The sequence below is a fragment of the Anser brachyrhynchus genome, assembly GCF_964034855.1.
Source record: "Anser brachyrhynchus genome assembly, chromosome: 6".
Classification (NCBI taxonomy): Eukaryota; Metazoa; Chordata; class Aves; order Anseriformes; family Anatidae; genus Anser; species Anser brachyrhynchus.
The window spans coordinates 26,398,171-26,425,163 of NC_137700.1; the positions used below are offsets into that span (position 1 = coordinate 26,398,171).

The window sequence follows — 26,993 nt, forward strand, 5'->3', positions numbered from 1 at the left end:
AAGAGTTTTATTTCAATGAAACACTTCATTTATAAAATGGCATTACTAAAAATGTCTTCCATCAAATCTCATCTGGTTGTTTCACAACAACTGTACAACCTGGTACTAGAATCCAAATGCTCTGACTGCTGGATCACCCACTGTTCAAAACCCTCTCTGCTCTCCCAGTCAGATTGTTTAAGCATGCTGACATATTTTGATGACATCAGATTAGATGATCTCACTTATGTTAATCCATGATTTCTTATGTTAGCTGTCATTACAATGGAAAAGGAGTCTGGTGATGTCTTCCAGGTTGCCTCCAAGAGAGGTTCGTGTGGCAAATCATTACAGAAAAGTATCCCATTAAAAAGGAAATTAAGGCCTGTCCTGTAGGGATGTGATGTGTGGGCCTAACTCAGTGGATATGGAAATACTTTCAGAAGTAACGAAATCTGCTGTTTAGTTGTGATGGGAAGCTTATCCTGAACATTTTTTTCACAGGTCTACTCATTTGTTGGGTGAAAGCATCACACGAGTGGCTTTTTGGCAAGTATTTTAGAATACATTCCCTGAAAAAAGGGCTTTTGTTTATTTTTTGGGGGGAAAAAGTTCTTGCATTCCTTTATCTTGCAACATTTTTACTGTTAGGAAACAGCACAGGCTACTAATACTTAATAGAATTCAGAGTCTTTTCTGTAGGAAACTCTGATACACAAACTTCTCAACAAGACGTTGTGATCATCTCTACTTGTTGTCCATGCCAGTAGGATTTTAGTTGGACTGTCTAATTTTCTCTGTCCTCCTACATATAATCTCTTCTCTTGGATCATAAACCATTTAGAACATGTACTGTTCTTCCTAAGCCATGTGCAGTACTTGGGATGGAGGGATTACCCATCTGTAAATGGTGGTTTGGAGGTGTGGCATATTGTTTGTAGAAGACCACTCACTTTTTTGAGTTTTCTGATAGGAAGGCAGTGGGAGAACCATCTTTACGATGTCTTTTTTTTCCTCAAACTGTTTTCTGGTGTATTCAGTACTACAATGAAGATGATTAACTTGGTTTTAGGCTAATATTGAGCAGACAAACCCATGAAAAGATCATATACTTTTCAGGAGAAGATGCAGGGAGGGGAAAGAGATCCACCTTAGCTTAGGGTGAATATGTTGTATGGCTGAAGTAGGAGACACTTCTTGACAATGTGAGGACATGGATTTACTACCAGGATTTAACAATATCCTTCCTGTGAATTCTGTTTGCTGTCTTGTATTCGTTACACCTAAAGGGGCAAACTGCAGCATCTCAAATTTCAGCTGAGCTTTCTAAAAGACCACAAAGTTGCTGTAGTTGACAAGTGAATTCACAAATGTAGGACTCTCCATCCCCATCAGATGAGGCTCCATTTCTGAAAAATTTATTCAGCCCCTAGAGGAGAAGCCAGATGTGTAACTAATCTTTTAATTGCCATTATTAAACATTAAGGAACTATAGCCTGTAACTCTTTTTTTTTTTGATTTTCCACAATTCCAATATGTCTATCTGTAAAAAATGGTGTTGCAAAAAAAATGCATTTGCAACCTCTTTGTGGACTACACAAATTCATACTAGCAAACTTGCTAGCAAATAACAAAATCCGAACAAAAGTTAATAGTGTTAGATACTACAGACCCAGGCTTAATCTATCAAGTTCTGTTGATTGAAATAGTGCTATGCTTTGTGGCTGACAAAGGCTACATACTGAACTGCCTCTGTTTTTTTCTGCTTGCAGTGCAAGTTAGATTTTGAAGGTGCAGAATGACTCTTCCTTCTATATTTCCCCCGCAGTTTTCTGTCTTACGCACTGACCTCCTCTTCCTGTGTTAACAAAAATAATTCCTATTTCTGCATCCACCTGATGTGCAAGCTTGTAAGAAATTTATCTGGTGCTTTAGCATAAAGATACCACTTTGAATTTGTGCGTAATTGCAGACACATTAACTGGAACAAAATGTTACAAAAGACAGCAACTGTGATGTGTTTGAGCACTGCTACCTTATTTGATAAAGCACAAACAGTACTGTTTAAGTATCCATGTGCTTCAGGCAATTTGTATTGCTCCTTTTTTTTTCCAGGATCTAACTGCAATAAAACCAAATCCCTTTGCAATAAAAAGTGTAACTGATCATAATATAAAATACAAAATGTGTTTGGAAGAAAATTTCCTTGAAAAGCCCAAGTGTTACCACGGGGGAAACTGGAGACTTTATCACCACTCTGAAAATCGTTGCCTTCCCTCCTGTGTGTAGCAAGGCCTGTCCAATCACAGTGTTTTACCTGTTGCTAGCTAAGGCAGTTATTTTCCAGTAAATGGGCTTTTAACACTAAAACAGTGGCTATGACATTTAAAGATATGTGACTTTTCAAGTGTCTCTTAGTATCTTAGTCCCTGCCCTTAGCAGAGGGGTCGGAACCAGATGATCTTTAAGGTCCCTTCCAACCCAAGCCATTCTATGGTTCTGTGATTCCACAATCTTTTAACCTGGATTTGGAATTAGAATAGATATTTCTTCTAGGGGTGTCGGCCTGAGGTCCCCATGGAGTGTTGTCAGTGTGTGTACTCTACAGGTGGCCTGCCCTCCTTCCTTATCTCAAGTTTCCTGCCCTGCTTTGGGTTACACTGGAAGCAGACAGAAGCAATACAGATGACCAGACAGTTTGAGAAGGATGAATTCATGAGCTGCAAATCCTCACCCTGATCATGTATTTATAAATAGTACTAGAAATCAGAAAAATAAGAGCTAATTTAGCATTTAAGGAACAGACTGATAAATTCTCATTTTTCTTCTTTGCAATAACTAAATTAATCTGAACCCCAGATTTTGGCTAGGAAGAGCAAAGAGACATTTCTGTGTTATAGTTTTCAGTAGCCTGTGCAACAATGCAACATGCAGAGTGACATCTGTGAGAAGAGTTTTGACAGGTGGTCCATCAATATTTTATATTGCTTTTTCTTCTGTTGCCATTTACCTGCAATATGTTGTTCCCCTAACAAACACTCCAGATAAATCCATGTTTCAGTACAGGCATTTAGGAAATTCTATCCTTCACTGAATGTGAAAACACTTTAAACTACTGACTTGACTTATGAAATTACACTATCACAGGAAAATCCTAAAAATGATCCTACATCTGATTTCCTCTCTTTTTTCTTCTTCCTTTTTTTTTTTTTTTTCCTTCATTTTCCTGAAGTACTTGTTCTGCACTTCTTGTGTTTATGTTCTGGTTTATTTTGCAAGTTCTTTGTGCAAGAAATGCACTAGTTGTTATCCTTCAGTGTGCCACTCTTGAAGATAGCTACTGGTCTGCTGCGGATGATCATAGGCAATGGGGCAGCATAGTTCCCTCAGTGGAAATGATACTCTTCTCCTTCACTGTCTCTCTGCATCAGACCTGGTTCTCTCTAGCTTTCCTCCCTCGAGTAATCCTCAGCATTTTTTCCCCAAAGCATTGGAAAACACGAAGAGAGGATTTCAGTGTTTGAAGCAGTGTTTTAAGCTCTCTGATGTGAGGGACAGCCTGGGATGGGGATGAAGGTGTAGTCTAAGACTCTGGGATTGTGTGCTGACCTCCTTGCTCTACCTGTAGGTCTGCAAGTTTCAGCCCTGCCCATCCCTTCCAACCACCAGGGGAAGCCTCCTCATTGTTACACTCAGACTCTCCTCCTCTTCCCCTCCAGCACTTGAACCACCATGTTTTTGTAGGTTGAGACTCAAGCCCTGGTTTCTGTCCCCTGCATCATTTGCCGGCTTTGCCCCTTCCCAGAGGTGGCTGAGGCAGTTGGGATGATCAGGCCTCCTTCTTCCCAGTTCCTTTTAGCCAAATCTGGAGGGGTGAAGGAGGAAGAGAGAGGGAGAGGAGGAGGAGTCCCCGTTCTTAGCCAAGAGCAGGAACAGCAGGGAAGAATAACTGCTGAGCATGAAGCAAGCTAATGCCTGAAGTCTGCAGGGCTAAATCACACATACCATGAAGTTTCATTTCAGCACAGATCCCTGTGTGGTTGTGAGACTAACCACTGTGCCTTGGCTCCAGCCACCCAACATGGGGTCAGTGCTTGTAAAATTTAATGATCTCCAGAGATGCAAGATGGCTGAGTTCAGGGGATGTTGGGCCCTGGTAAGTTTACTCCTCCCCATTTGAAAACAACAGAGTGAAAGCAACAACAAAAACCAAACATGAAACTGTTCTTTGAACTGTGAAGCTAATGAATTCTGTGTCCTGTATCCTAGTGTGTCCTCTCTCCACGATAACCTTAGTGCTGGCCACCTCCTCCTGTGGCACGTCCAGGAGCCCCAGTCATTGACTGCAACGTGGAAGGTCACTGGCCACAGGGCAGAGCAAGAACAACAGTTACCAGCTTTGAGCTTGGAGCTTTTCTTCAGAGAGGGACAAATTTTACATAACCAGTAAGACCAAAGATTTTCTTATGGTTGTTTAAAATTGACCCATGGCCTTTGTTACCAAAACAACCAGAGATTCAGCTTTGGATTGTTAGTGTCTTTCATCATTGCTAGTAATAATCAGCTAATTGTATTATATTAATGTCATAATTTCTCAAGGCAGATTTAAACATTGCTGGTCAAAGTGAAATTGCTGTTTATCTCATTATATTGTTTTTCCACCTTTGCTCTTGTAGTGACACCTGAGAGCTTTCCAGAGGAGATCATGCACTCAAAGATTATTTTTCACTGTTACATTTGTCCCCTGGTGTGTGTATAATCCAAAAGTGATACAGAAACCTGAATGATGCTAATGAAGGTGGCACTAAGGGAATGTGCTTTGAATTAAGTCTACATAAACGTGTTTGAATCTGTCTGGAAAAAGCTTGTAGTCAGTGGAGTCCCCTTAGTGCAAAATTGGTTTTAGAAAAGAGCTAGGGCCATTTTCCCCAAAACAAAAAGTAGATAAATGGGATTGGGATTTCCCAGCTATGGGAATAACCTGTGCAATCTAAACACAACAGTAAATTTAGCATCAACAACAATGGCAGAAATTTCATGAAGTACAATTTCCTCTTACAAGTTTTTCTGTGATTGCTAGATAAACCTCTGGAATTTCCAGACCTATGGACCAAGCAGTCCCCCTTGATTTTTGGCATTATCTTCAGAGCTGGCTCTGTGGGAAATCAATTTTTCTGTATGTAAAACCACATGCAGGGGGCTTGTTTGTCAGCTAGCCCTGACAGCACAACTGCTGAGCTCAGCCAGCTCTTCAAAGGAGTCTGTTCTCTAAATCCAGTTTCACCACGCGTGGATGTGGTGGTGTTAGGTTTGAGCTGAGCCACCCCAAAGAGAAGGCCTGTTTTCCAGCTGAGATGTACGGTTCAAAACCCTCACTTGTTGTTGGTCATTTCTTTATCTAAGTCGGGCTGTTCGCTGCTTTTCTAGCTCTGCTTTCGGGCTACAAATTGTATAAACAAAAGTGCAGGAGTGATACTAGAAATGCAACTTGTAAACTGCTTCTGGATTAGAACTAAAAGAAATGAAAACACCAAGAGAGAGGCAAAACACAGATCTAAAATATCTTCTATTTCTGGCTGACCCACTTCATATTCTTTAGAAAATAAGTTAATTTCTCTCTCTTTCTGTCTCTTTGTATTTAAATAATGATGACATTTTTTGTTCCCACTGGCAAAGTTGTAGAGACCCATAGCTGAATGTAACGGAACCTTAATTGCTGCTATTCTGGTGAAAGGCAAAGGAAATAGACCATCTTCTACAAATATACTAATCTCGTTTGTTTACATTTTATTATGGGCTGAATAATGTTTAAATTGTAATGTGTAAGTAAAGAAGCAGGGTATTAGATTTTCTTCTAATATCCACAGATAACATTTAAAAAAATAACCTAACTTCAAATATCTTACGGATGAACTTGACAGAAATATCATAGGACAAGAAAAATGATAGAACTGAAATCAGTGATTTCTCACCTCGAATTTCAGTAGCTGCTGTGCCATTTGACCATGCTGTCCACTTATTCCTGTGTTTGCCAATTTCCTGCACTTTGCATATATAGTGTCCTTGGTCTGTTTGCTGGAGGCTTAGGATAAGGAATTTGTACAGAGTTCCATGTTTCTCCTTAAGAAGACGAAGTCTTTGCTTGTGGAAATGATGAGTATAATTTCCATAATACTGGACAGACCCAAACTTAGTCATTTTGATCATCAGATACTCCTGGGTAGGTGATACAGCAAAGACCCACCGCACAGCCAGCAAATTGTCTGTCTTTCTCTTTTGAGAAATGTGGCAGTAAAGGGTAGCATTATCTCCCTCGGAGTATCGTACTGTCGGTCCTGGAGAGACTGTCACGTTTAAAGCCTCACAAATATCTGCAAAGGAAAGAAAAGATGGTGAGAATCCTCCCTGCCAGCACAACAGCACCATAATCTGTCCCAGCATACAGATCCACAGCAGGTAAACCAACAGCATGAGTTCCTTGTGCAGCAACTCAATGAGCTTCTAGAACCTGACATATTCTGTCTCTCTGTGAAAGTTAAGGATGGCATTCAGTCAATCTGCTCCAGTATTCTTGTGTCCTCTAATAAATAAGATAGGGCTGAGGTAGACACTTTGCTGTCGCAGGCCCAATATCACATAATCTTTCATCACCTTGAACAAGCCTTGTCTAGAACTGGCTTGGAGTAAGAGCCCGGAATATCTTTTGGAAAGCTGTTCCCTGACCAGCTGACTCGCATCTTCCAGTGACTCGCATCCTTCTTACAATTTCCAAGCTAACTTTTTTCAATAACCAGTTTGTGCCCATTTGCTCCTGTGCGAACGTTACCCTTTACGTTTAAATGGCGTTTACTTCCTGACTCCATATAGAAAGCAATTATCTGGCCTCTCAAATCAGCACTTTGTTGAGCGAAAGAAGCCAAGCTTTGTTAGTCTCCTCTGGTAAAGTAGTATTTCCACTTCCCTATTCACCTTGGTAACCCTTCTGTGCGTTGCTTCCTCCTTAATTTTTTGTTTTGATTGTAATGTTTTTGTTATTTTTATTATGGGTGCCTGGAATTATAGACAAGCTCTGAAAAGCAGCTCTCCAATGTCCTGTGAAATAGTCATTGTACATTCCAGGTTTGATTAGAAATACTTTGTATATCCAGAATTCCATTGTCCTTTTTCGTCATAGTTTCATATGGGATTATATATCAGTTTATATTTAGATACACTTGAGTGTTTTACCTCCTTTGTCATTTGTGGTTCAGTTCCTAGTTCATCAGAGAAATTCTTACTAATCCCCAAGTGCATGACTTAGCTTTACTAAGTTCTGCTCCACTTTTGTTACTTGGTCCTCAGTTTTTCCACATGCTACCACAATCGTATGCTGACTTGATAAAGTCACGTAATTTCAATGTATGTGCTTCTGTTTCTTTCTTTTGGACATAATTTGTGCAAACCTTACATGCTACTGTTCCCTAGATGAGTCACTAAAGGACTACTAACCTCCCTACATTCCTGTAACTCCTCAGATATGAGTAACTCCTCACTTTACAGTTCCCTGTGTCCTCTGTTTTAAGTAATATTCTTCTTGTCATAATCACATGATCATCTGGATTAAATCTGTCAGATCAGTCCTTCTGACTACAAATTCAATTTAATATGACATTACTTGCATGACAAAGTGTGATATGCGGTTATATTGGGGCAAATGGTTATTTCGTTTTTCCATTCATTTCTGACTCTTTTTTTTCCTGTTCTTCATCATGAATCTAGTTTAGACTAGTTGTCTCTCTGCTTTATTTCTAACAATAGTCAGTATAGGTGAAGGTTGAAAGAAGTCCATAGCTGTTCATTAGTGCAAGATTTTTCTTTCCTGACCTTGCTGATTTATGCTTAACAGATTTTCTGAGGCATGGGAATCAACACCCATTTTATTTCCTTCCCAACGTATATTATGTCCTTGGTAGTCATATCACAGACTGATCTATTTTTGACCTGATCTATTTTTTGGTATATTGTGGCAACGTGTTTCCTAAGTTACTTGTAGTGTGTAATCTACTGGTCTGATGGCATCCACTAGAGAGAAGCATATTTTAACAGTGAGAAAGCACTCCCTGCAAAACGCTGTGCAAAGCATGAAATGTCCTCTAAAATGTGAATATTGAGCTTCCTGTTATGTGAGTATACTGTACTCAAACACCAATGAGAATTACAACTCTGGGAGAAGGATTTTTTTCATTTCTGGACACTTTTCTAGCACATCAGCTAGGAACATTTTAACAAAAGGGATGAGCATTTTGGCAGACTCTTGTCTGACATCAGCTCCTGAAACACAAACATATATTTATCTCAAAATAAGCAAGTAAAGTATTTCCATCTATTTCTGAAGGAGTACTGAAGGCAGAGATCTGCTTCTGTGGCCTCAGTGAAGCTGTGAAATGGAGTGATGAAATGTATCACCTTACTTAAAGTAAATCCCACTGAATTTAAAAAGTTAAATTGCAGTTGTTTGAGAGAAGAACCCTCTGAAAATAAATAGTATAATTACTTTGTGTTATTTTAATAGAAAGTTTTACTGATTGGTATGATTTTTTCCAAGTAGACACCATGAAGTATACATTTTGTACAAATAGACGTTTTGTGAAGGAAAAAAAGTAGTGTGATGAAAAGATTTATTCAAGAAAACACAGTTAAGAATGGTCTAGGTTATTGATATAATTATCTGTGCATTATGTTTGTGTGTGCATGGTGTTTGTGTGAGTGTGCACTTCATGTGAGTGCCAAAGCAAGAGATTATTTTGGATCATAGAAAGCACACAAGTAGAACAGGATGTTGAAATTTAAAATTAAGTCTGAATACCACCAAAGATTTCCAGGCATGAAACTTCATTTACTACATGCTGGAGTGACAGGGCCTCAGTGCTTTACAGGCAGATGTGAAGACAAAGTGGCTGCCTCCGCCATCAAAAGGAGATTAAAATTTTGAAGGCTCAGAAAATAAGAAATAAATTTAGGAATTTCAGCACTTTTGGGAGTTCTCAGAATTATTTATGCTATAAAACTTTTAAGAAATTGATTATAAAAATGTGGTTTGGGTAAATGAAAAACATGAGCTTTCTCTACTGAAATTATGAGCATATCATGAAAAGCTGTAAAGAAAAACAATTATGTCATTTTCCTGACATGTGAACTTCTTGTTTGAAAAAGCTGGCTAGGATTAATTGTGGAATACTATCCCAAAATAAAAAGCAAAAGAATCATTGCTTAACTCGAAACTAGGCAGAACACATTGCCAAAAAGTACCCCAGAGAAAATACTGAGGAATTCAGATATGGTGCTGATGGAAGCCTCTGCGAGAAGATAAAGAGGCATTGTATGTGGAGTCTCTGGTTCCCTTCTAGCTGCTTACACTCATACAAAAATCGGTATTTTATACCTAGGGCTTCTACTTTTCCTTGGGGGATGTGCCTTTCTGTAAGGAAATACCAAATTTTGCATCCTTTGTGTAGGAAAGCTCATTTACTTCAGAGGGCCAGTTGCCTGAAGGTTTGTCAGAGCAGTGGAAATATGTCCTATCTTCTACACCTCGAACCGGGGCAGCTGTACAAGTGCATAAGAGGGAAAAGCTTTGGAAATTTTCTGGTGACTGTGACCTCACCTCATCTTATGTTGGGCAGGGTGAGGTGATGCTTTACGTGAAACAAGAAAATGGTGTCCATTTGACTTTATCCTCCCACTGCCACTGGAGCAGGAGCAGTGGTGGATGGCTGGGGGAGAGGTCATCTACCTCCCATGTGGGAAGGACAAGCCTCAGTGAGGGCCTCCAGGCGCTAGTGGAAATGTTTCCCTTGTCTTTAGCGGCCGCTGGACCAGCCCCAACACGAGGTTTATCCTTGTAGTGGGCTCTGTGCCAAGACAGGAGACTCCTCCACAACTTGAGATCAGGCTTATGTGCCAGCACAGCACTGAGTTTCTAGGCTTCAGATTGCTGCTCCAAGTGAGGAATCACTTGTTTTCTTTTCCTGGCTTCCCAGTATAGCACGATGTTGCTGCTCAGGTGGAGCTCACCACAAGAGTTTAGTCTTGCTTCTGCTTGAAAAGGGAAACTATTTATAGAAAAAGGGAGGAGAGTGAGTCAAAGGCTTGAGGATTCCTTTGGAGTGTGCTTAATCATCAAACGTGTCTCTCTTTCCCATCTGCAACCAGCTGATTTAGTTGCCCCCATCCCCAGCCTTTAGCTGCTTGTTTCTTTGGTCCCTTCCACCTGCATGTCTCACCGGGGCTGTTGGGAGTCACAGAAGGGTAGTCCTAAAATTAAACCCCGATTTGAAAAATCCTAATCCGAAAATAGCCCACTTGTGCCTACACATGAGTTCAATCCCAAGTATTAGCTAGGTTTGGACCTTTTGTCTGCCATATTACATACCAAAACAGTTTTATGGCACTGTCAGGAGTAAGGAACCACAGTTTCAGCAGCCAGAAACCTGTCCATGCCAGGGCCTGCCCCACTGACTGTGCTGGAGCAGCAGCAAAAGACCAACAGTTGCTGCTGGGTTCTTGGGTCTGGGGGGCAGTTCCAGTGGGGCTGTGTTCTTGTGAAGAGGCCCAGTTGCTGCGGTGGAGATCCCACACCGGTAGGGTTGTTCCTGTAACTGCTGCAAGCATCTGGGTTTAGCATTACTTACAGGTCCCTCTCCCTGCTTCCATGGAGACTGAAGGACAGCGTCTACAAGCCACCCTTTAGGGCTGGGAGAACTTTTTCCCCAGCCCCTGCTGATAGCCAAGGGACTGAAGAGGCATGCCATCAGAGCAGCTGCCATCTCAGTAGTTCCCATCTCATCGTGGATTTGCGGGAGCAGAAGCAGACGGGGTGGCTTCTGTCTGCGTTGTAGTTTGTTCTGTGAAACCATGTTGCTGTCAAAGCCTGCTTTATTTTGATTTTGCTTCAGTTAAGAAGTAAGAAGAGCAGATGAGCCAGGAAGAAGCAAAGCTCTTTGTTTAAATGAAAATAATTAGGAGCTAGCTAGAAAGATCACCAAAAGCAACCAGCTGCTTTCGGTTGAACGGATGTCTGCAACTTTCACAAGTCAGAGGCTCCTTCCCTTGGAAAGCTCCTGCAGTGACTGAAGATGAACTTACACCAAACCTCTGCCACCTCCTGCGCTGCTGAGGCAGAGGTGCAAATCCAACTCTGGTTACCCTCTAAGGAGCCGGGCTTCCCCACCCTCCTAACCCTCCCCGCGCCTTGAAGTTCAGAGCCGGACTCGTCCACTGCTGCAGCTGCGGGACACAACACAGCGCTGCCCGATGCGCTTTTCATTTTGGAAGCGAAGCAGGCAGGAGCAGGGGCTGCTCTTAGCACCAAGCGACCTGGGGGCCCCATGCCCACCGGCTGCCTAGGGGATCCAGGCACCTGTGGGACTAAAACTCCCGAGGGAACGCTTCCAGCGGCTCCTGCGTGGGCAGCGGGGTTTCCTCCCGCACCCACGGCCCCGGGGGAGGGGGGGGGGGGCGCAGCGGGCCGGGCACCCCCGAAAGGGGTCGGCGGGGCTGGGGCTGCCGGCGGCCGGTCCCCCCCCCACCGCACACATCCCCGTGCCCGGGCTCCTGCCCGCCGAGCCCCGCTCTCCCGGCTCCCCACCATCGGCTCCCCACCATCGCCCCCCCGGCCCCGGGTGCCCTCGGTGCCGCTTACCTGGGGCCGGGGCCGAGGCCAGCAGGGCGGCCAGAGCCGCGGCCAGCAGCCGCATGGCCCGCGGGGCGCCGGGGCCGTCCCGTCCCGTCCCGTCCCTCCGTGCCGAGCCGACTGCCTCCTCCCCGCCCCGTCCTCCCTTCTCCCCTCGCCTTTCATCTCCTCCCCTTTCTCCTCCTTTTTTTCCGCTTTCTCCCTTCCCTCCCCATTTCTCTGCGCTTCCCACCGTCCTGCCCCCGCTTCGACTCCCCTCCTCTTTTTCTCGCCTTCTTCCCCTTTCTTTTCTCCTGGTGGCACTAGGGCTAGGTAGGGCTGGGGGCCGCTCCACCTGCCATCACTGCAGCCCCCCGTGCGCGCACACCCTGCCCAAAGGACGGGGATCTGAGCAGAGGCGAAGCAGGGAGCTCCCCTCTCCAAGCACGGAAATCCTTATTGTGAGCCACCACGAGAGCCCAGCAGCTCAGGGGGGCTGGGCAGGGTGTCGGGGCTGGGCAGACTGTTACGCACCCTCTCTGCTTCCCTGGAAGTGTTTGACATTTGCAGGTCCTCACACCCGTTGCCCACAGCCCGCTCTTCAGCTAGAGCAGGAGCCCCATTTCCAAGCGATTCCAGATAACAGCCATCTCCCTTTCTGTGGGCTCTGCTGGTGGCAGCTTGGGGGTGAGGTGGTTTGGCAGGCAGGAGTGGCCCTTGGGCAGGCATGGGGATGGATGCCTTAGGCTGTTTGGGTGCCTGTGCTGGGACATCACACAGTGCTCTGGTGGTGACAGGGTTTTGCTCTGCTGTAGCAGCACAACTACCAACCATGGACATTCACCCTCTGCCATAAAAAGTCCTGAATTAATAGAGAGACCTGCTTAAGGTGCATCACTCCAAGGATACTATTCTTATTTTGCCAAGTGATACAACACCCTAGAGCCAGACAGGACCAGTTGGTTTAACCCCTTTGTGAAGTACTCCAAGGCCACTGACCAAATACACCATGGGGCTCCTTTACATTGCTACTGCCATCACCCCCTCCAGTTGCTTGGTGTCTCTGTGCCAGGCAATGTGGCAGTAGTGGTGGTGGAAAGTGATGTGTCCCTGCCTCAGCATCTTCTGTGTGCAGTCTGATAACCCACCCTTAACTTCAGCGAGGATGGCAGTCACAGTGGATGAGGCTATGGGAATGCCTTATGCTTGTAAAAATCTAAAACCAGTGAGAACAGTGTTTGCTGAAGGTTGCTGGTCACCACCTTGAATGGTATCAGAGGGCAGGAGTTAACCAAACTGGTTTTGTAGTGAAGGTCTGTCCAGAATCTGCCCCCTGAGAAGGCAGAAGACGAAGTACTGCAGTGCTGTATCGCTTCTATGTCTATTAATGGCAGGGTTCAGCCTCATAAAACGGACCATAATCACCACTTCATTAATTATCTTAATCCAGCACTTTCATCTTGTGATGGCTTCTGCATTCAATCTCCATGGCATAAGGTCTTTAGGGGAACATGGTACTCAGCAGTCTACCTCTGCCCTTCCCCTTTGCTCCTTTTGATGATATTTATCATTTTAAAGCCCACAAATCTCCAGAGAGGGGGACTTAATCCTTCTACCAGCAGGTATGATGGATTATGCCTGATTTCAGTATTCATCTTGTGTGAAGTGTGGATGATACAAACACATTGGCATTCCTGCTTTCATGGATAGTGCAATTAGTACCAATATAGCTACTCCACCCCTCTCCTAGTAATCCCTGAGGCAGGATAATACATGTCTGATTTTATGCATCACAGAAAAATTAGCATGTGCTTCATCTGATCCTTTTGAGGCTGAACCCTGCCTTTAATAGACATGGATGGAAGCAGAAGGTGCAGGAACATGACTTGATGGCTGCATGGCTTGTTCGGACCATTGGGCAATTCTTTTACTTCAGGGACAGGTTTTTGCGTCTGTTCAGCAAACACTCCTCACAAGAGAATGCCAGGTCTGCGTTATGCACAGATCAGCAGACCTGAGGAAACAGACAGAGTTGTTAAAAGATGTACTGCCTGGGGAGCTAATTAAGATCTGTAGATTCAAATCTACTCTTTTAACTCAGGAAAGGAACATCCTATCAAAGAGAGAAGTTAATTCATAAAGAAGCAGACAAATTCACACACACACACAAAAAGGTGCACCAGCAATTATTTAATTTGATGGTCCTGATTGAAGCTCTAGCTCAGGAAATCCTGGGTCTGCTGGCTGAAAGGTGAAGCAGGGATGACTGATTTTGCCTACTCTTTTCCAAAGCATTTTCTGCATGCCATGTCTCGCATAGATTCCTTCAGTCTACTAATCTTTTAAGGGTGCATACAAAATTCTGATCAATAAGGACTGCCTAAGCTCTCATGTGAGTGCCTGGGCCCTGGATAGCTTAATGGTGCACTATGAGAATCGGTATCAGTATTTGTGTCTTTGCAACTACTCCGGTTACTGGTGGCACTAACAGTTCCTTCAGTTGCATCACCCTAATGAGCTCTGGGGCAGAGCTGGATCAATCAGCTGGGGAGAAGGCTTCCTAAGAGGTATTTGCGCATGACAGAAAATAGATAGAAGACGTCAGAGGCCCACCTGGGCTTCTCCAGCCTTGTGTGCCTGCCAGCTTACTGCCACATGTTGTTTCTATTCTGCAGCTTGTGATCTCTGTGCCTTTGACATTTCCCTGTGTTGTGGGTTTGCTGTTTTGCATAGAATCATTTAGTTGGTTTCTCCCCCACTGAAACACCTTTGTTAACGAAAGAGCATGAGAAGTGCTCTTTATTCTCACAGGAGTGTTTCTTTTAAATTTCAGAAAGTACTTTTAGAAGTGGTTTAGGCTGAAATTCTTTTGTACTTGTCATGATACAAATGAGCTCAGGTAATGCTGACCTTGTGTGTTCTTTACCAAAGGAGAGCTCTCCGTTGCACAGCTAGGAACAGGACCCATGAGCTCCTGTGCTTGGGCCTCTCTCTTGACACTAAGCTGGATCTCCAGCCGCATTTGCTAGGCAATGCAGCATGTAACCTATCTTTACCAATGTTTTGGGATATACTCACGGGCCAGACAGCACTAGTCAGGCTACTGAGCAGTGGAGAAACACAAACTGTTGCCTCTCATCTTCTCAGATGTACTGCAGGCTTCTTGGATGATTTTATGCAAATGGGTCCCAACTCCTGGACTGCAGCTGGGTGATCCGTAAACTTATTTGGCCTGGATTGGGAAGGGCTGCTGACGGGACTGGAAATATTTTGGCAACCTGGATGAAAGGTTGCAATGATATGGTTTGCATTCTTTCACTCTTAAAACCTTTCACCCCTTCAACCCTTAGTTACTAAGGATGAGGAAAAGGCTGAGGTGCTTAATGCCGCCTTTGCCTCAGTCTTTAGCGGCAATACCGGTTGTTCTCCGGACACCCAGTGCCCTGAGCTGGTGGAAGGGGATGGGGAGCAGGATGTGGCCTTCGCTATCCATGAGGAAATGGTTGGCGACCTACTACGGAGCTTGGATGTGCGCAAGTCGATGGGGCCGGATGGGATCCACCCAAGGGTACTGAGAGAACTGGCGGAGGAGCTGGCCGAGCCGCTTTCCATCATTTATCGGCAGTCCTGGCTATCGGGGGAGGTCCCGGTTGACTGGCGGCTAGCCAATGTGACGCCCATCTATAAGAAGGGCCGGAGGGCAGACCCGGGGAACTATAGGCCTGTCAGTTTGACCTCAGTGCCGGGGAAGCTCATGGAGCAGATTATCTTGAGGGTCATCACGCGGCACTTGCAGGGCAAGCAGGCGATCAGGCCCAGTCAGCATGGGTTTATGAAAGGCAGGTCCTGCTTGACGAACCTGATCTCCTTCTATGACCAAGTGACGCGCTTGGTGGATGAGGGAAAGGCTGTGGACGTGGTCTACCTTGACCTCAGTAAGGCTTTTGACACCGTTCCCCACAACATTCTCCTCGAGAAACTGGCTGCTCGGGGCTTGGACTGGCGTACGCTTCGCTGGGTTAGAAACTGGCTGGATGGCCGGGCCCAGAGAGTTGTGGTGAATGGAGTCAAATCTGGTTGGAGGCCGGTCACTAGTGGAGTCCCCCAGGGCTCGGTACTGGGGCCGGTCCTCTTTAATATCTTTATTGATGATCTGGATGAGGGCGTCCAGTGCACCCTCAGTAAGTTTGCAGATGACACCAAGCTAAGTGCGTGTGTCGATCTGCTCGAGGGCAGGAAGGCTCTGCAGGAGGATCTAGATAGGCTGGAGCGATGGGCTGAGGTCAACTGCATGAAGTTCAACAAGGCCAAGTGCCGGGTCCTGCACCTGGGCTGCAACAACCCCAAGCAGAGCTACAGGCTGGGAGATGAGTGGCTGGAAAGCTGCCTGGCCGAGAAGGACCTGGCAGTATTGGTGGATAGTCGGCTGAATATGAGCCAGCAGTGTGCTCAGGTGGCCAAGAGGGCCAACGGCATCCTGGCCTGTATAAGAAGCAGTGTGGCCAGCAGGTCGAGGGAAGTGATTGTGCCCCTGTACTCGGCTCTGGTGAGGCCGCACCTCGAGTACTGTGTTCAGTTTTGGGCCCCTCGCTACAGGAAGGACATGGACGTGCTCGAGCGAGTCCAGAGAAGGGCGACCAAGCTTGTGAGGGGTCTGGAGAACAAGTCTTACGAGGAGCGGCTGAGGGAGCTGGGCTTGTTCAGCCTGGAGAAGAGGAGGCTCAGGGGCGACCTCATCGCTCTCTACAGTTACCTGAAAGGAGGCTGTAGAGAGGTGGGGGTTGGTCTATTCTCCCACGTGCCTAGTGACAGGACGAGGGGGAATGGGCTAAAGTTGCGACAGGGGAGTTTTAGGTTGGATGTTAGGAAGTACTTCTTTACCGAAAGGGTTATTAAGCATTGGAACGGGCTGCCCAGGGAGGTGGTGGAGTCACCATCCCTGGAGGTCTTTAAAAGACGTTTAGATGTAGAGCTTAGGGATATGGTTTAGTGGAGTACTTAGTGTTAGGTCGGAGGTTGGACTCGATGATCTTGAGGTCTCTTCCAACCTAGAGAAATCTGTGAATCTGTGAATCTGTAAAACCCATTTGTAACAGCTGAGATGCTCCTGCTTTTGCAAAATGTTTATTCCAGCTTGTCCATGCCTCCCACCTGGTAGGGTCACAGTTGGTCTGCACATCAGAAATCCCAATTCCCCTTCTCTCTCACCCGCAGGGCTGTCAGCCCATGCACCTCCCCTCGCTCTGCTGGACGTGTGCTGATGCAGGCGAGCTGAGCCTCTGCCCCGCAGGATATGGCTTCCTCAGCTTTGGCAGCACGTACGTGTCCTGGTTTCCTGTCAGAACGGGTCTGCTCGGAGCTGGAAAGTGCCTGCTCAGCACTTCGGTGCAGCTGACACAGCTCAGCTGCCTTTTCCCGCAGAGCCTGGAGCCCCTGCTCCCTGGGGTTGTGTTCGAGGAATCACACGTCTCAGGGGGCCAGACCAGCTGTGTGCGTGTACTTCAGTGCATACAGGGACGTAGTAACATCTGCCACAACGCGGGGTTGTTTCAGCTGTGCTGTAGCACTGAGAGAAATGTCAGTGCAGGTGGACTGGGGTGGGCTGACTGCTGGCTTTCATATGCGATTGCTGAGGGGAGTTGTGCTTCTGCTGAGTGATGGATGAAGTTTGCTAGTGATAAACTCTGTCTCTCTGGACTTCTCCTCTGCACCTGGACCGATCGGGGCAGCTGCAGCCTCTAACCCTCCCACACCTCCTGCAAAGATGCTGCCTGCCTGCCTGAACCTTACAGCGGAGACGATTATAGCCAGCTCTGCTAAGGATCCAGCAGCAGGTAGCTCCCATGGCCCGTGCAATCTTAGTTGTAAATGAATGTTCAGTGATTAGAGATGGATAAAATCCAGACTGATTCAGTGTTGCCAAGCATGGATGGAGTTTGGATCTGTATCCAGACTTTCCCATCCCTTTAATGGGCAAAATTATCTTTGAATTGTAACAGTCCAGAGCTGCTGAATAACGTGGTTTGGGATTAAAAATTCTACTCCTGTATTTTCCCCTAGCTACTTTGTGGACTGGCTTATGGGAACCAGCTCTTCAACAACAGGACAGGCACTACTGTAAGAGCTCCTGTGTCTATTCCTTTTTTTTTTTTTTTTTTTTTTCAGAGTTACGAATGATAGTGATATACCTGGGTAGGATCTGATTTTTTTGTGGGATGTTTCCTGGACAGGTGAAATCCCATCCTTAAAATTTGATGCTGCAACAAGCATTTTTTCCATTTTCTTTCCATTCCAATGAGAGCACATTATTTAGTCTCCAGGGAACTTCCTTTTGTTACTACTTTTATGATTATGTTTGGGACTGCATAAGAGGAAAGGGGATTTATTATGTTTTTCTTAGCTCCTGCTTCAAGTTTGGTCATTCCAATTTGCAGGGCATTACTAATCCCCCCAAACATGAGACTTTGGGATGTTTCGCAAGTGTTAAGAGCCTCTGTAATGTGAGACATCCTTTGTATTTTCTGCTTCCTTAGATGTGTGCAAGATGTTGAAATCTGTTTAAGTCTTATTGTGTCTTACTGTGCATCATCATGCGCAAAGGTATAGCCTCAGCTTCATATAACTGTAGATAAGAGCGTCATTTAAGGCTTGTTAAAAAGTCTATTACATTTCCAGCTCTGTTCTCCAAATATATTAAAATGTAGCTTTTAGCTGTCCTTATTTCTGGCAGTAGGTGAGCAAATGTCACGCTAAGATGGATTTCAAAGCCTTTTCAGTACAGTAATATGTTCTGGCTCCATATTCTCATTAGGCGCATGTCCCAGCTAAAACATTCCTGACTGCTTTGCCCTGAGCTGCTCGCTGGGAGCCTGCTCATCCCAGCCTGCCTGGCTTTGAGGGGGTACAGACTCCAGCACTGCATGGCCAGTGAGAGCTGCCCTGTCATTGCACTGTGCTGGCCCATTTCTGCTGATCTGCCTCCCCAGGGTTGTGACTGAGCCTGGGGCAGCACAACCGCCTCCTGAAGCCTGCAGCGACATGGCTTATCTGTGAGGTCTCCTGCCTCGTGGGGTCTGGGGTGTGCTTTCTGCACGGCCTGTGCTGGCAGTGTATTTAAAGCTTTGTGTTCATAACTTGTCTTTGGATCATCACTCTGAGACATCCTGTGGCCTCTTTGTCACGTGGAAGAGTGTCAGAATTGCTCTCTTGGGACAGCGCAGTGATCCTTCCAGCTCAGTGCCCTCTTCCTGGCTGTGGCTGTTAGCAAATGCTTAGAGAAGAGTAGTACGAGCAGGGCAAGCAAACAATACTGTGTTCCTAGGGGACTTTTCCAGCTTCATATGATTTACAGCACTTGCTTTCTCGGCAAGATGTTATGCTAACATCAAGCAAGATGAAGTTTGCCAGCGTACCCCTCCTCCCTGTTCAGGGTGGCTCAGGGTGATACTGGCTGTGGCCCTGACAGGAATAAAGCATTGTAGAGGGAAAGCTTCCTGGGGTGAAGCAGATCATGAAAGAGTCACTGAACCCACATGGGGATTCTCAAACAGCCATTGCTGTCAACTGGTGCCACGTGGTTCGTATGAAAAGTCACACTGACAAAAACAGAAGGTTCTATGTATGTGTCCTCCTATGTATGTGAACCTCCTATCAGAAGGTTCAATGTATGTGTCCACCATTTGTCTGGTTATGTTTGGATTTATTGTCTTAAACTTTCAAACTTCTGCGCAGCAAATTGCACAAATTAGAAAATTTATCCTGGATGGGTCTTAAGAACAAAGGCCTCCACATGAATTCCTTCTCCAGCCTGCTTCTGCTCAGGCCAGAAGTATCACAAGAAATGCTCCCCTTGCCTGTGCCTGCTGTTTCTGGCCAGGCCATACCCCACCATGCATTGAGGAGGAAGATGGAGGTAGTGTCCAGCAGGGAAATGAATGGTTGTGAAATGCAGGTTTTGGATGAAGGGGAATTAAGGTGAAGAATAGTTGTGATATGAACCAAAACTTCTCAAGTATTGCTTCTGATACTTTTTTTTTTTCCTCCTATGCATTGTATGGATTAGCTATTATTCCCCCTACCTACAGAGCTATGACACATTCAGAATCTGCCTTTTTCAATAAGTCTGGAAAATTGTCTGTGAAGCTCTTATTAACTCTGTTGTCTAGCTAGTGGAACCAAACTATTATTGGCACTTCAGAAGTTGCTAACTCACCTTGGAAAGACCTGAAGGTCACAGCTGGAAAGCAACTACAAACTGGAAAAAAACATATGCACCAACTGGAGAGCTCAGCAAGGAAGGTCACAGCTCTAGCAAACGTGGCCTGTGAGGAAACACTGCAAAGCTGGGATAGCTGAGTATTAGGAGGTGTAATAAATCTTCAGGTATTCTGGGGCTTTTGCAAAAAGAGGGAACAAACAACTATCCATGTCCACTGACAGTAGAATGAGAAACTACAGATCTAAATTGCAGAAAGCAAAATAAGATAACAGAAAATGCTTTCTAACCACAAGGTTAATCAAGGGCTGGAATAGGGAGCTTAGGGGCCCTCCTTATGGGAGGTTTTAGGTATAGATTGCACAAATATCTGTCATAAGTTGTTTAAGAATAGCCAGCCAGCTTTTCAGAAGGATGTTGGACTAAATGAGATCTGAAGAACTCTCCTAGCCTTTTCTTCGTTGTTATTGTTTTGTGCTCTCTGTATTTTTTCTCCCATAGTAGAAATACTAAATCCTTGAACATTTCATAGAAAAGTTATTTAAGCTTTTCACATCCCAAGGAATAACAATGCTTCTGACCTACTTTGCCCTATTCAGGCATAGATAGCATCTTGCTTTCTTATCTCTATTTTCTACCATGTTCCCCAAGACTTTCTTGTGCTTCTGCTTTTATTAGATTTGGATAATAAATCCTGCATCTTTCTGTTTTGCATTTTTAAAAACATTCCAGGCTGGAAACAAAGTACCCACACACATACCCACAGCACAGAGCTTGTTGTCAGAAAAGCAGGGAATCTTTCCCTAACCTCAGGAATGTCCCTGGAAGATGTGCTCTCCTTTTGCTCTGTTGTCAGGAATGGTGTTGCTACACTTTGGCAGCCGCTAACTTTAGAACTGATTCTCTACACTTTTAAACAGAAGTAAAAACCTACTGTTTCTTAAAGAAATCTCCCAGTAAAGAGCTTTACCAGAGATAGTTCAAGCCACAAGCTCCAGTCAAATTTTGCATGCTATCTAGGGTTGAGTAGTGGTCAAACATGGACCTCTGAGCTTCAGGAGGAGTTGTGGATGAGATGAGTTGTTATGTTTCCTGCTGAGCAGAGAAATAATAAATATCCATCCAAATATCCAACAGGTCTATGAACTGCTCAAACAGTTACCTCATTTGTGTTCCTAGGATGATCTCTCTGAAGAATTTTTGGCACAGCTGTGAATAAACAAAATTATTGACTTTCAAGTCCTTCAAGTATTGAAAATTTTAAGGTATAGTCTCTTGCATGTTGTAGATATGGATGTATACTGCCTGCCTTTAAGTGAAATAAAAGTTGGTCCTGCAGCAAGTTAAAGGCATCTTCTTCACATAGTTGTCAGTTGCTGAATGTTGTGTGTTCTTCACCCTCTTTCCCTTAAAGGTAAAAATAAGCAGCAAAAGAATTGCTTTATATGTTCTTTTTCAAAGTACAGAAGTTCAGGTGCTATTTGTTAAATGATTCTTTGCAGAGAATATGAGAGAAGCCACATCTTGCATACCGTACATACCGTATGCTTGGATACGTCCCTTAACCAAACATAGACGTTTTTCTTAGCAGTGTTGGAGCCACATGGATAAGATGCAGGGCTGCCATATCACTGAGTTAGCTTGTATTTCTGCTCTCTTAAAAGAAACTAATCCTTTTTTTTCTGCATTCCTCTCCATATATGACAAAGCAATAGGCAAAAGTTCCTCGCATACCTCCTGAAGCAGGGAGAGGACAACTGCCTCAGCAGTGGGCCTTAGACAGGCACCACATTACCTGCACCGTTTGGTGGATGAGGGGAGATCCCAACCCAGTCGATGTAGTGATTTTGATGTGGGGAAGCAACAGCCAGCTCCCTTTTGGCTGTGTCCTGCCTGGTTTGCGGGCTCCATGGCTACGTGGAACAATAGTCTGTGCAGGGCAGCAGGAACGTGGGCAGAATTACAAGTGAGCATCCGCAAAATTCCTCTGAGCAAGTACAAAAAGGGGCTTTCCTCTGCACTTTCTAAATGACAGAAAACCTATATGAATGTTTCTCTACGACTTGGTTAAGAAAGCTCTGAACTCCAGATTGTTCCCTGGAAATGACTTTTTCCACCTATGATTTCACAAATGATTTTTTTTTTCACCTATGAAGATTAGAAGTTTATTGTGCTGATTTAAAGTCAGATGTTGGCAAAGCTCCCCGTTGTTCAAACAGATGACTAATATTTGCTCAGTTCTTTTTAAAGAAAAAAGAAAAAAAGAAAAAAGAAAACAACTCCTGGTGGAGAGCCCATGCATAGAACATTTTTGCACTGATGGTTAAAGTCTGTCAAAAGTTATTAATAGTAGGAGTCGAGGGTTATGATGGAGATTGCTGATGGAAAGTACCATAAGCAATGGCTGAGTGCAGTGACAGAGGCGATACAGCTTTAAAACGTGAAATTACAAAAAGTTCAGAAATTAAAAACTTTGGGAAATTGCCAGCAAAGGCTACAACAGCAGTGCTGAGAGCAGCAGCAGAGCTGACACATGCCAGCTTATCCTGTTAGGCCAGTTATCCATGGCTTTGCATCTCTGCTGCCTGTTAGGGGTTGCAGCAGGATGGGGGCTTCTCCTCATGCTTTGGGAGTTTCGGGACAGCAACTGGGACAGATGGGTGCCATTTACTGATTTGCCACCACAGTGCTTTGCTATATCCTTGAGAAGATGGCCCATGACAATACTTCATCCTCTTTTTATTTTGGGGATCTGGCAGGAGAAAATGGAAGAGGGAGGGTATCAGAGGGTGAAACTTGTGCTGCCAAGTTCAACCTATCACTTTCAGGTGAAGCACTTCAGGCTCTCCAAATTAATATTCCCTTGGTCAGAGGAAGGATTACTTGGTAAGCATAGTCAATACCTCTCTGTAGCATTTGAAGGGTCTGTGGGATTATATTTCAAAATCAATGCTTTTACTTGGAGCAGCAATTTTATCGGAATGTTTGTTGTCTGCAACGGACGTTGAGGAAAGGCCTTGCAGCTGGGAAGGTTATTGCTGGAGGGGGTAATCTGGGTGTCCTGTGCTTGGGGTTGACTTCACGGAGCTAATGGAGGTGCTCAAAAGTGTGTGTACGCCTGCGTGGCCATGCAGACACAAATGGAAACAGGCAGGACTTGGCGCCTTCGCTGGGATTCACAACAGACATCATGCCAATCTTTTATGGAAGTCAGTATCTGAACCTAGGGAACCTCAAATATTAAAGAGGAAATGTGGGTGAAAGTACCTAAATTCTGCCTGGGTGGCACATGTAGGTTATTAGTAGCTGTTGAATGTCTGCCAGTAATTCTGCTCTTGAAGTCCTATTTTATATTTTATTATTTTATTTTATTTTATTTTATTTTATTTTTATTTTATTTTATTATTTTTATATAGACTCCTCTCTGACTGTCCGTGCAAAGGCAGCCAACAATTTGAGTGAAAAAAAAAGCTAGCTGGACTGTAAAATGACCACCACTAAATAACCATAATAGGGGCTATGGCATATGCAAGTAATTTTCAAAAAGGAGTACATTTGAACATTGCTCTAAATAAAGAGATTGTAGGGGGAAAAAAAGGGAAGTGGGATACTATCTTTTAAAAGTCACGGCACACAATGAAAGCTCCAAAATGTTCCATAATTGTATGTGGTATATCCCCAGGGTAAGGAAATATTATCATTAAGAAGAAGTAATTTTAGTGAAGCTGGAGATCATAACATTCCACTTACCAGTTGCAAACGCGTACCATCAAAACACAGGTTTCCAATAATACACAGAGACTTTCTCTGGTTTGTTGGTTTTTTTTGATCAGTTAGCATGTAACAACTATACTTTGCCTCTCCAACACTGAGCTTAGGAAAGTAAATGAAATTAAAACCATACTTAAAGAACTGAGTCACTGAAAACATTATATATAAAAGGCATATGTTCTATTAGTCATTATAATTAAAATAATACCCATATGTTTTACGATGAAATGTGAGTAATGTGCCACTAATTACTAACATCTGTAGTTCTTTCTAGCTATGATATTTCCATTTTTAAATGCTGCACATTCTGTGGATTAATAAAATGTGCAAAAGTACTTTTAACATTTAAATGTAAAAATGATAATACCCTGAGCCATACTGTGATTTCTGTTACACCAGCATGTATTGTTAGGGGCTTTCTGGCTTTCCAGGAGTTGTGTGTGTGTTTTCCCCTCTGCAGCAACCAGACAGATGTTCAGCAACTGGGCTGGTCCTTCTGCCCTGTGTTCCCAGAGAAGCTGGAAGTAGCTTTCCTGGGGGCTTGTGCCTTGAAGCACCATGTTCTTTCAGCTCTGCTCAGCACATAAAGTCTTCCTTAGTTGTTTTGATTTTCCAATGAATGTTCTGTCTTGATCACACTTGCCACATTAAGATCATCAATAAGATTTTCCTTCTTCACCAAGCCTCAGAAAACCATCATTTCTATCTTGTTAACTGTCAATACATCTAATTCATATGGTTCTTTACTGGGGCCTTGACTTTGACTTATTTTATTGTTACTGTAGTGCAAATACAACCATTTCTGGCATATTGCCTTGTGCATCAGAGACAAAATTAGTAAGCATCCCACAGCTGGCAGCCAAATCAGTTTGTAGCCATGCTGTCCAGACGTCCACAGAAGTATCAGTGTTGGTGTTGCCATTACTGAACTTGCCAGACTTTGCTTGCAAACTCATCAAAAATTATGGCTTTTGCATCTTTTTAAGCTTTGAGCATGGTTATGGCTTGTGTGCTGAGTCACGTACTGATGTGTTGGACTTGGAGCTCCATGGATGGGCCCTGTTGATTTCTTTACTTACGGTGTTTTTAATGTCCTGTCATGGTCGCTGTATCAGAGCAGTCTGCACTCTGTAAGCTTCAGTCGAGTCTGGGTGACTTCCTTTGCTTGGCAGATTCCAGACGTTTTGCCAGAGTTTATTTCTGGATCTTTCGTTAGTCTCTCTGACTATGTGTCTGTGTGTCTTAAATGCCGATGGAGAACTGGTCTCTTATCAGGGACTTGGTTAGTCAATTCCCTTCCTCCCCGCTCCAGAAAAAAAAATGTCCAACTTTCAAGTCTTAGGCCAGTTGCAAACACTTTTTGCATTTTATCCATGTTGTTCCCCTGCATTAAAAAATCTTGGTTGTATGTTCCATGGACTGCAGTACTCCGTAAGTTTCTGCAATCCATTTCTGTTGTGAGCATCTTGGCTATCTTAATTGAAAACTATTAAAAAACCTCCAGTTCAGATCCAACTTCTATCAGGAATAAATTGATGTTCTGCCCAGTATCCTTCTGATAGCACGCATTGTTTGTAGCCGTAGAGACTGTGAAGGTCTTCTCCAAGTTTTCTTTTTTCACTGGAAGAGAGTTTACTCACTCCTTTCTGTATTCCTGCAGAATAGTTTTCTAGTTTGATTCTTCCCCAATACTGTACTTTGTCCTGAGATAAAGCCAAGTCTGTCAGTCTGACAGATTGTAAACGTGATGTCCAAACTTGTCAGCATTTCTCTGCATGAACCTTTGTCAAGCTGAACATTTCCTTCTGTGCATCTCATACCAGCACAGCTCCACAAGTGCTGTGAACACTCCTTTTTCCCCATGGGACTTACCTTTCTACCCCTCTTTTCCATGCCCTACAATGGCACTGATGAGGAGACAAATTAAAGGGACTTAATGCACCCTGCAGGACAGAGCCCTGCATTCCTCCAGCTGCTTGCAGAGTGTTAATGAACACTGCACAGGCCAAAAAGGGACAGAGGGAATCTGTCCCAAGAGTTTTAAAGCTTCACCCCTGCTGCTAATGACACCTTTGAGAGTTAATGAAATACTTTTCAGATACAGGTCTGGGTTCTGCTAATGCTCATGAGTGGGAGCATATGAGTAGTATTGCATGCTCCAATGGGAAGTTTATTCAGGCAAAATTCCCACTGAGGTCAGCTGGGCTTTCTCCAGAGCAATCCTTGCCTAATAGATCCCTCAGTGGTAATAATTATTGAGTTTGGGGTTGTAGTTAAATATAGGAATTCTTTAAATTAAAAAATACATGGGCTGTGCTCTCCTTCTGTCCGTACTGCTCTTTCCTGCAGTAATTCCATCAAGTTGCTCCCAGTTTTTGTTGGTATAGCTGAGTGCAGAATCACGCCTCCTGTTACCACTTGAAATAACTCATGAAAAAGCCTCAGTTTTACACAATTTATTTCAAATACAAATTTATGGCTTTAAACTAGTGAACAGCATGACATCTAATAACTCCTGGAGTATCCTAACCATAAAATAAAATTAAGGAAAGTTTTTATTTTCCCTAAATGAGGCCGTGATGGCAGAGTGGTTACAACATCTGGCTCTTTGCCAGAGGTGTACATTCCCTTATGCTAGCAATGAGTGTTTTCCAGACAGGTAGAGAATCAGATCATGCTGCTCCGAGGCTTTTCTTGGTCACCTCAGATGTAAATGAATACCAGTCATCCAGCTGGGGAGTCAAAAAGGCAGCTGCCTGCGATAAAAAATCTCTTCTTATATGTGGTTTACCACAGAATTGGCATGAATTGGCTAGGCCAGCCTGACAGGCTGAACTGCCTTGTCTTAAATTGTGGCCATTTTCCTACTGTGTGTGCTGGGAGATGTGTATGTCAAGTGTACGCAGGGCAGCAGAACCAATGGCTCTGGTTCCCAAAAGATTTGTTTCTGTGCTTCATTGATGTTTTAGCTAAATAAAGCTGTATCTACTCTTAGGTGTCGAGTAATTTGTAAAGAGTGATCTAGAGAACACAACAGCCCTGGAAAAAGCTTCAAACAGGGTTTTGTGTCATCTTAGACACAAGATCCACTCTGTATAGAGGACTAAGAAGAGCTTTTTTCTCCCTGCTTGACTTCATGGAAGTTACAGGAATGTTTTGCTAGGAACTGGCCAATCTAGTCAAAAGCTGGTGGGAGGAAGCTGCCTTGGCTGGAGCTCCATAATTCTCTGAAAGAACAGATTCTAGAAATCCCAGCATTTCATAGTGTGTCCTTGCTTTCAAACATGAAGTCTAGAAGGATCTGCCATGGGCAGATTACCAGTGGGCGTACCAGGAAATACCCTGAGTTCAGCTGCTCCAGTACCCAGTTATGATGCT

The 26,993-nt window shown here is 44.1% G+C and overlaps 2 protein-coding genes across 5 annotated transcripts in view; one reads left to right on the forward strand and one right to left on the reverse strand.

Moving 5' to 3' along the window:
• Window positions 1-12,154, reverse strand: part of VSTM4 (V-set and transmembrane domain containing 4) — a 36,702-nt gene extending 24,548 nt beyond the window's left edge. The window contains exons 1-2 of one of the 3 annotated variants that reach the window (XM_080597011.1): window positions 11,660-12,139; window positions 5,952-6,350 (exon numbers count right to left, since the gene is read on the reverse strand). In XM_080597011.1, coding sequence (XP_080453137.1) covers window positions 5,952-6,350; window positions 11,660-11,714 — 454 coding nt within the window. In that variant the 5' untranslated portion in view covers window positions 11,715-12,139. Of the gene's footprint in view, window positions 1-5,951; window positions 6,351-11,659 lie in introns of all 3 variants that reach the window. The other 2 variants (XM_080597013.1, XM_080597012.1) reach the window with 2 other exon arrangements.
• LOC308197073 (cardiac-enriched FHL2-interacting protein) overlaps window positions 1-26,993 on the forward strand; it is a 114,743-nt gene that overhangs the window by 9,447 nt on the left and 78,303 nt on the right. Inside the window, exon 5 of one of the 2 annotated variants that reach the window (XR_013952563.1) lies at window positions 484-5,945. The exons of the other annotated variant lie outside the window; for it this stretch is intronic. The gene's annotated coding sequence lies outside the window, so the exon portion shown is untranslated. Of the gene's footprint in view, window positions 1-483; window positions 5,946-26,993 lie in introns of those variants that run through there. 2 annotated transcript variants of the gene reach the window in all.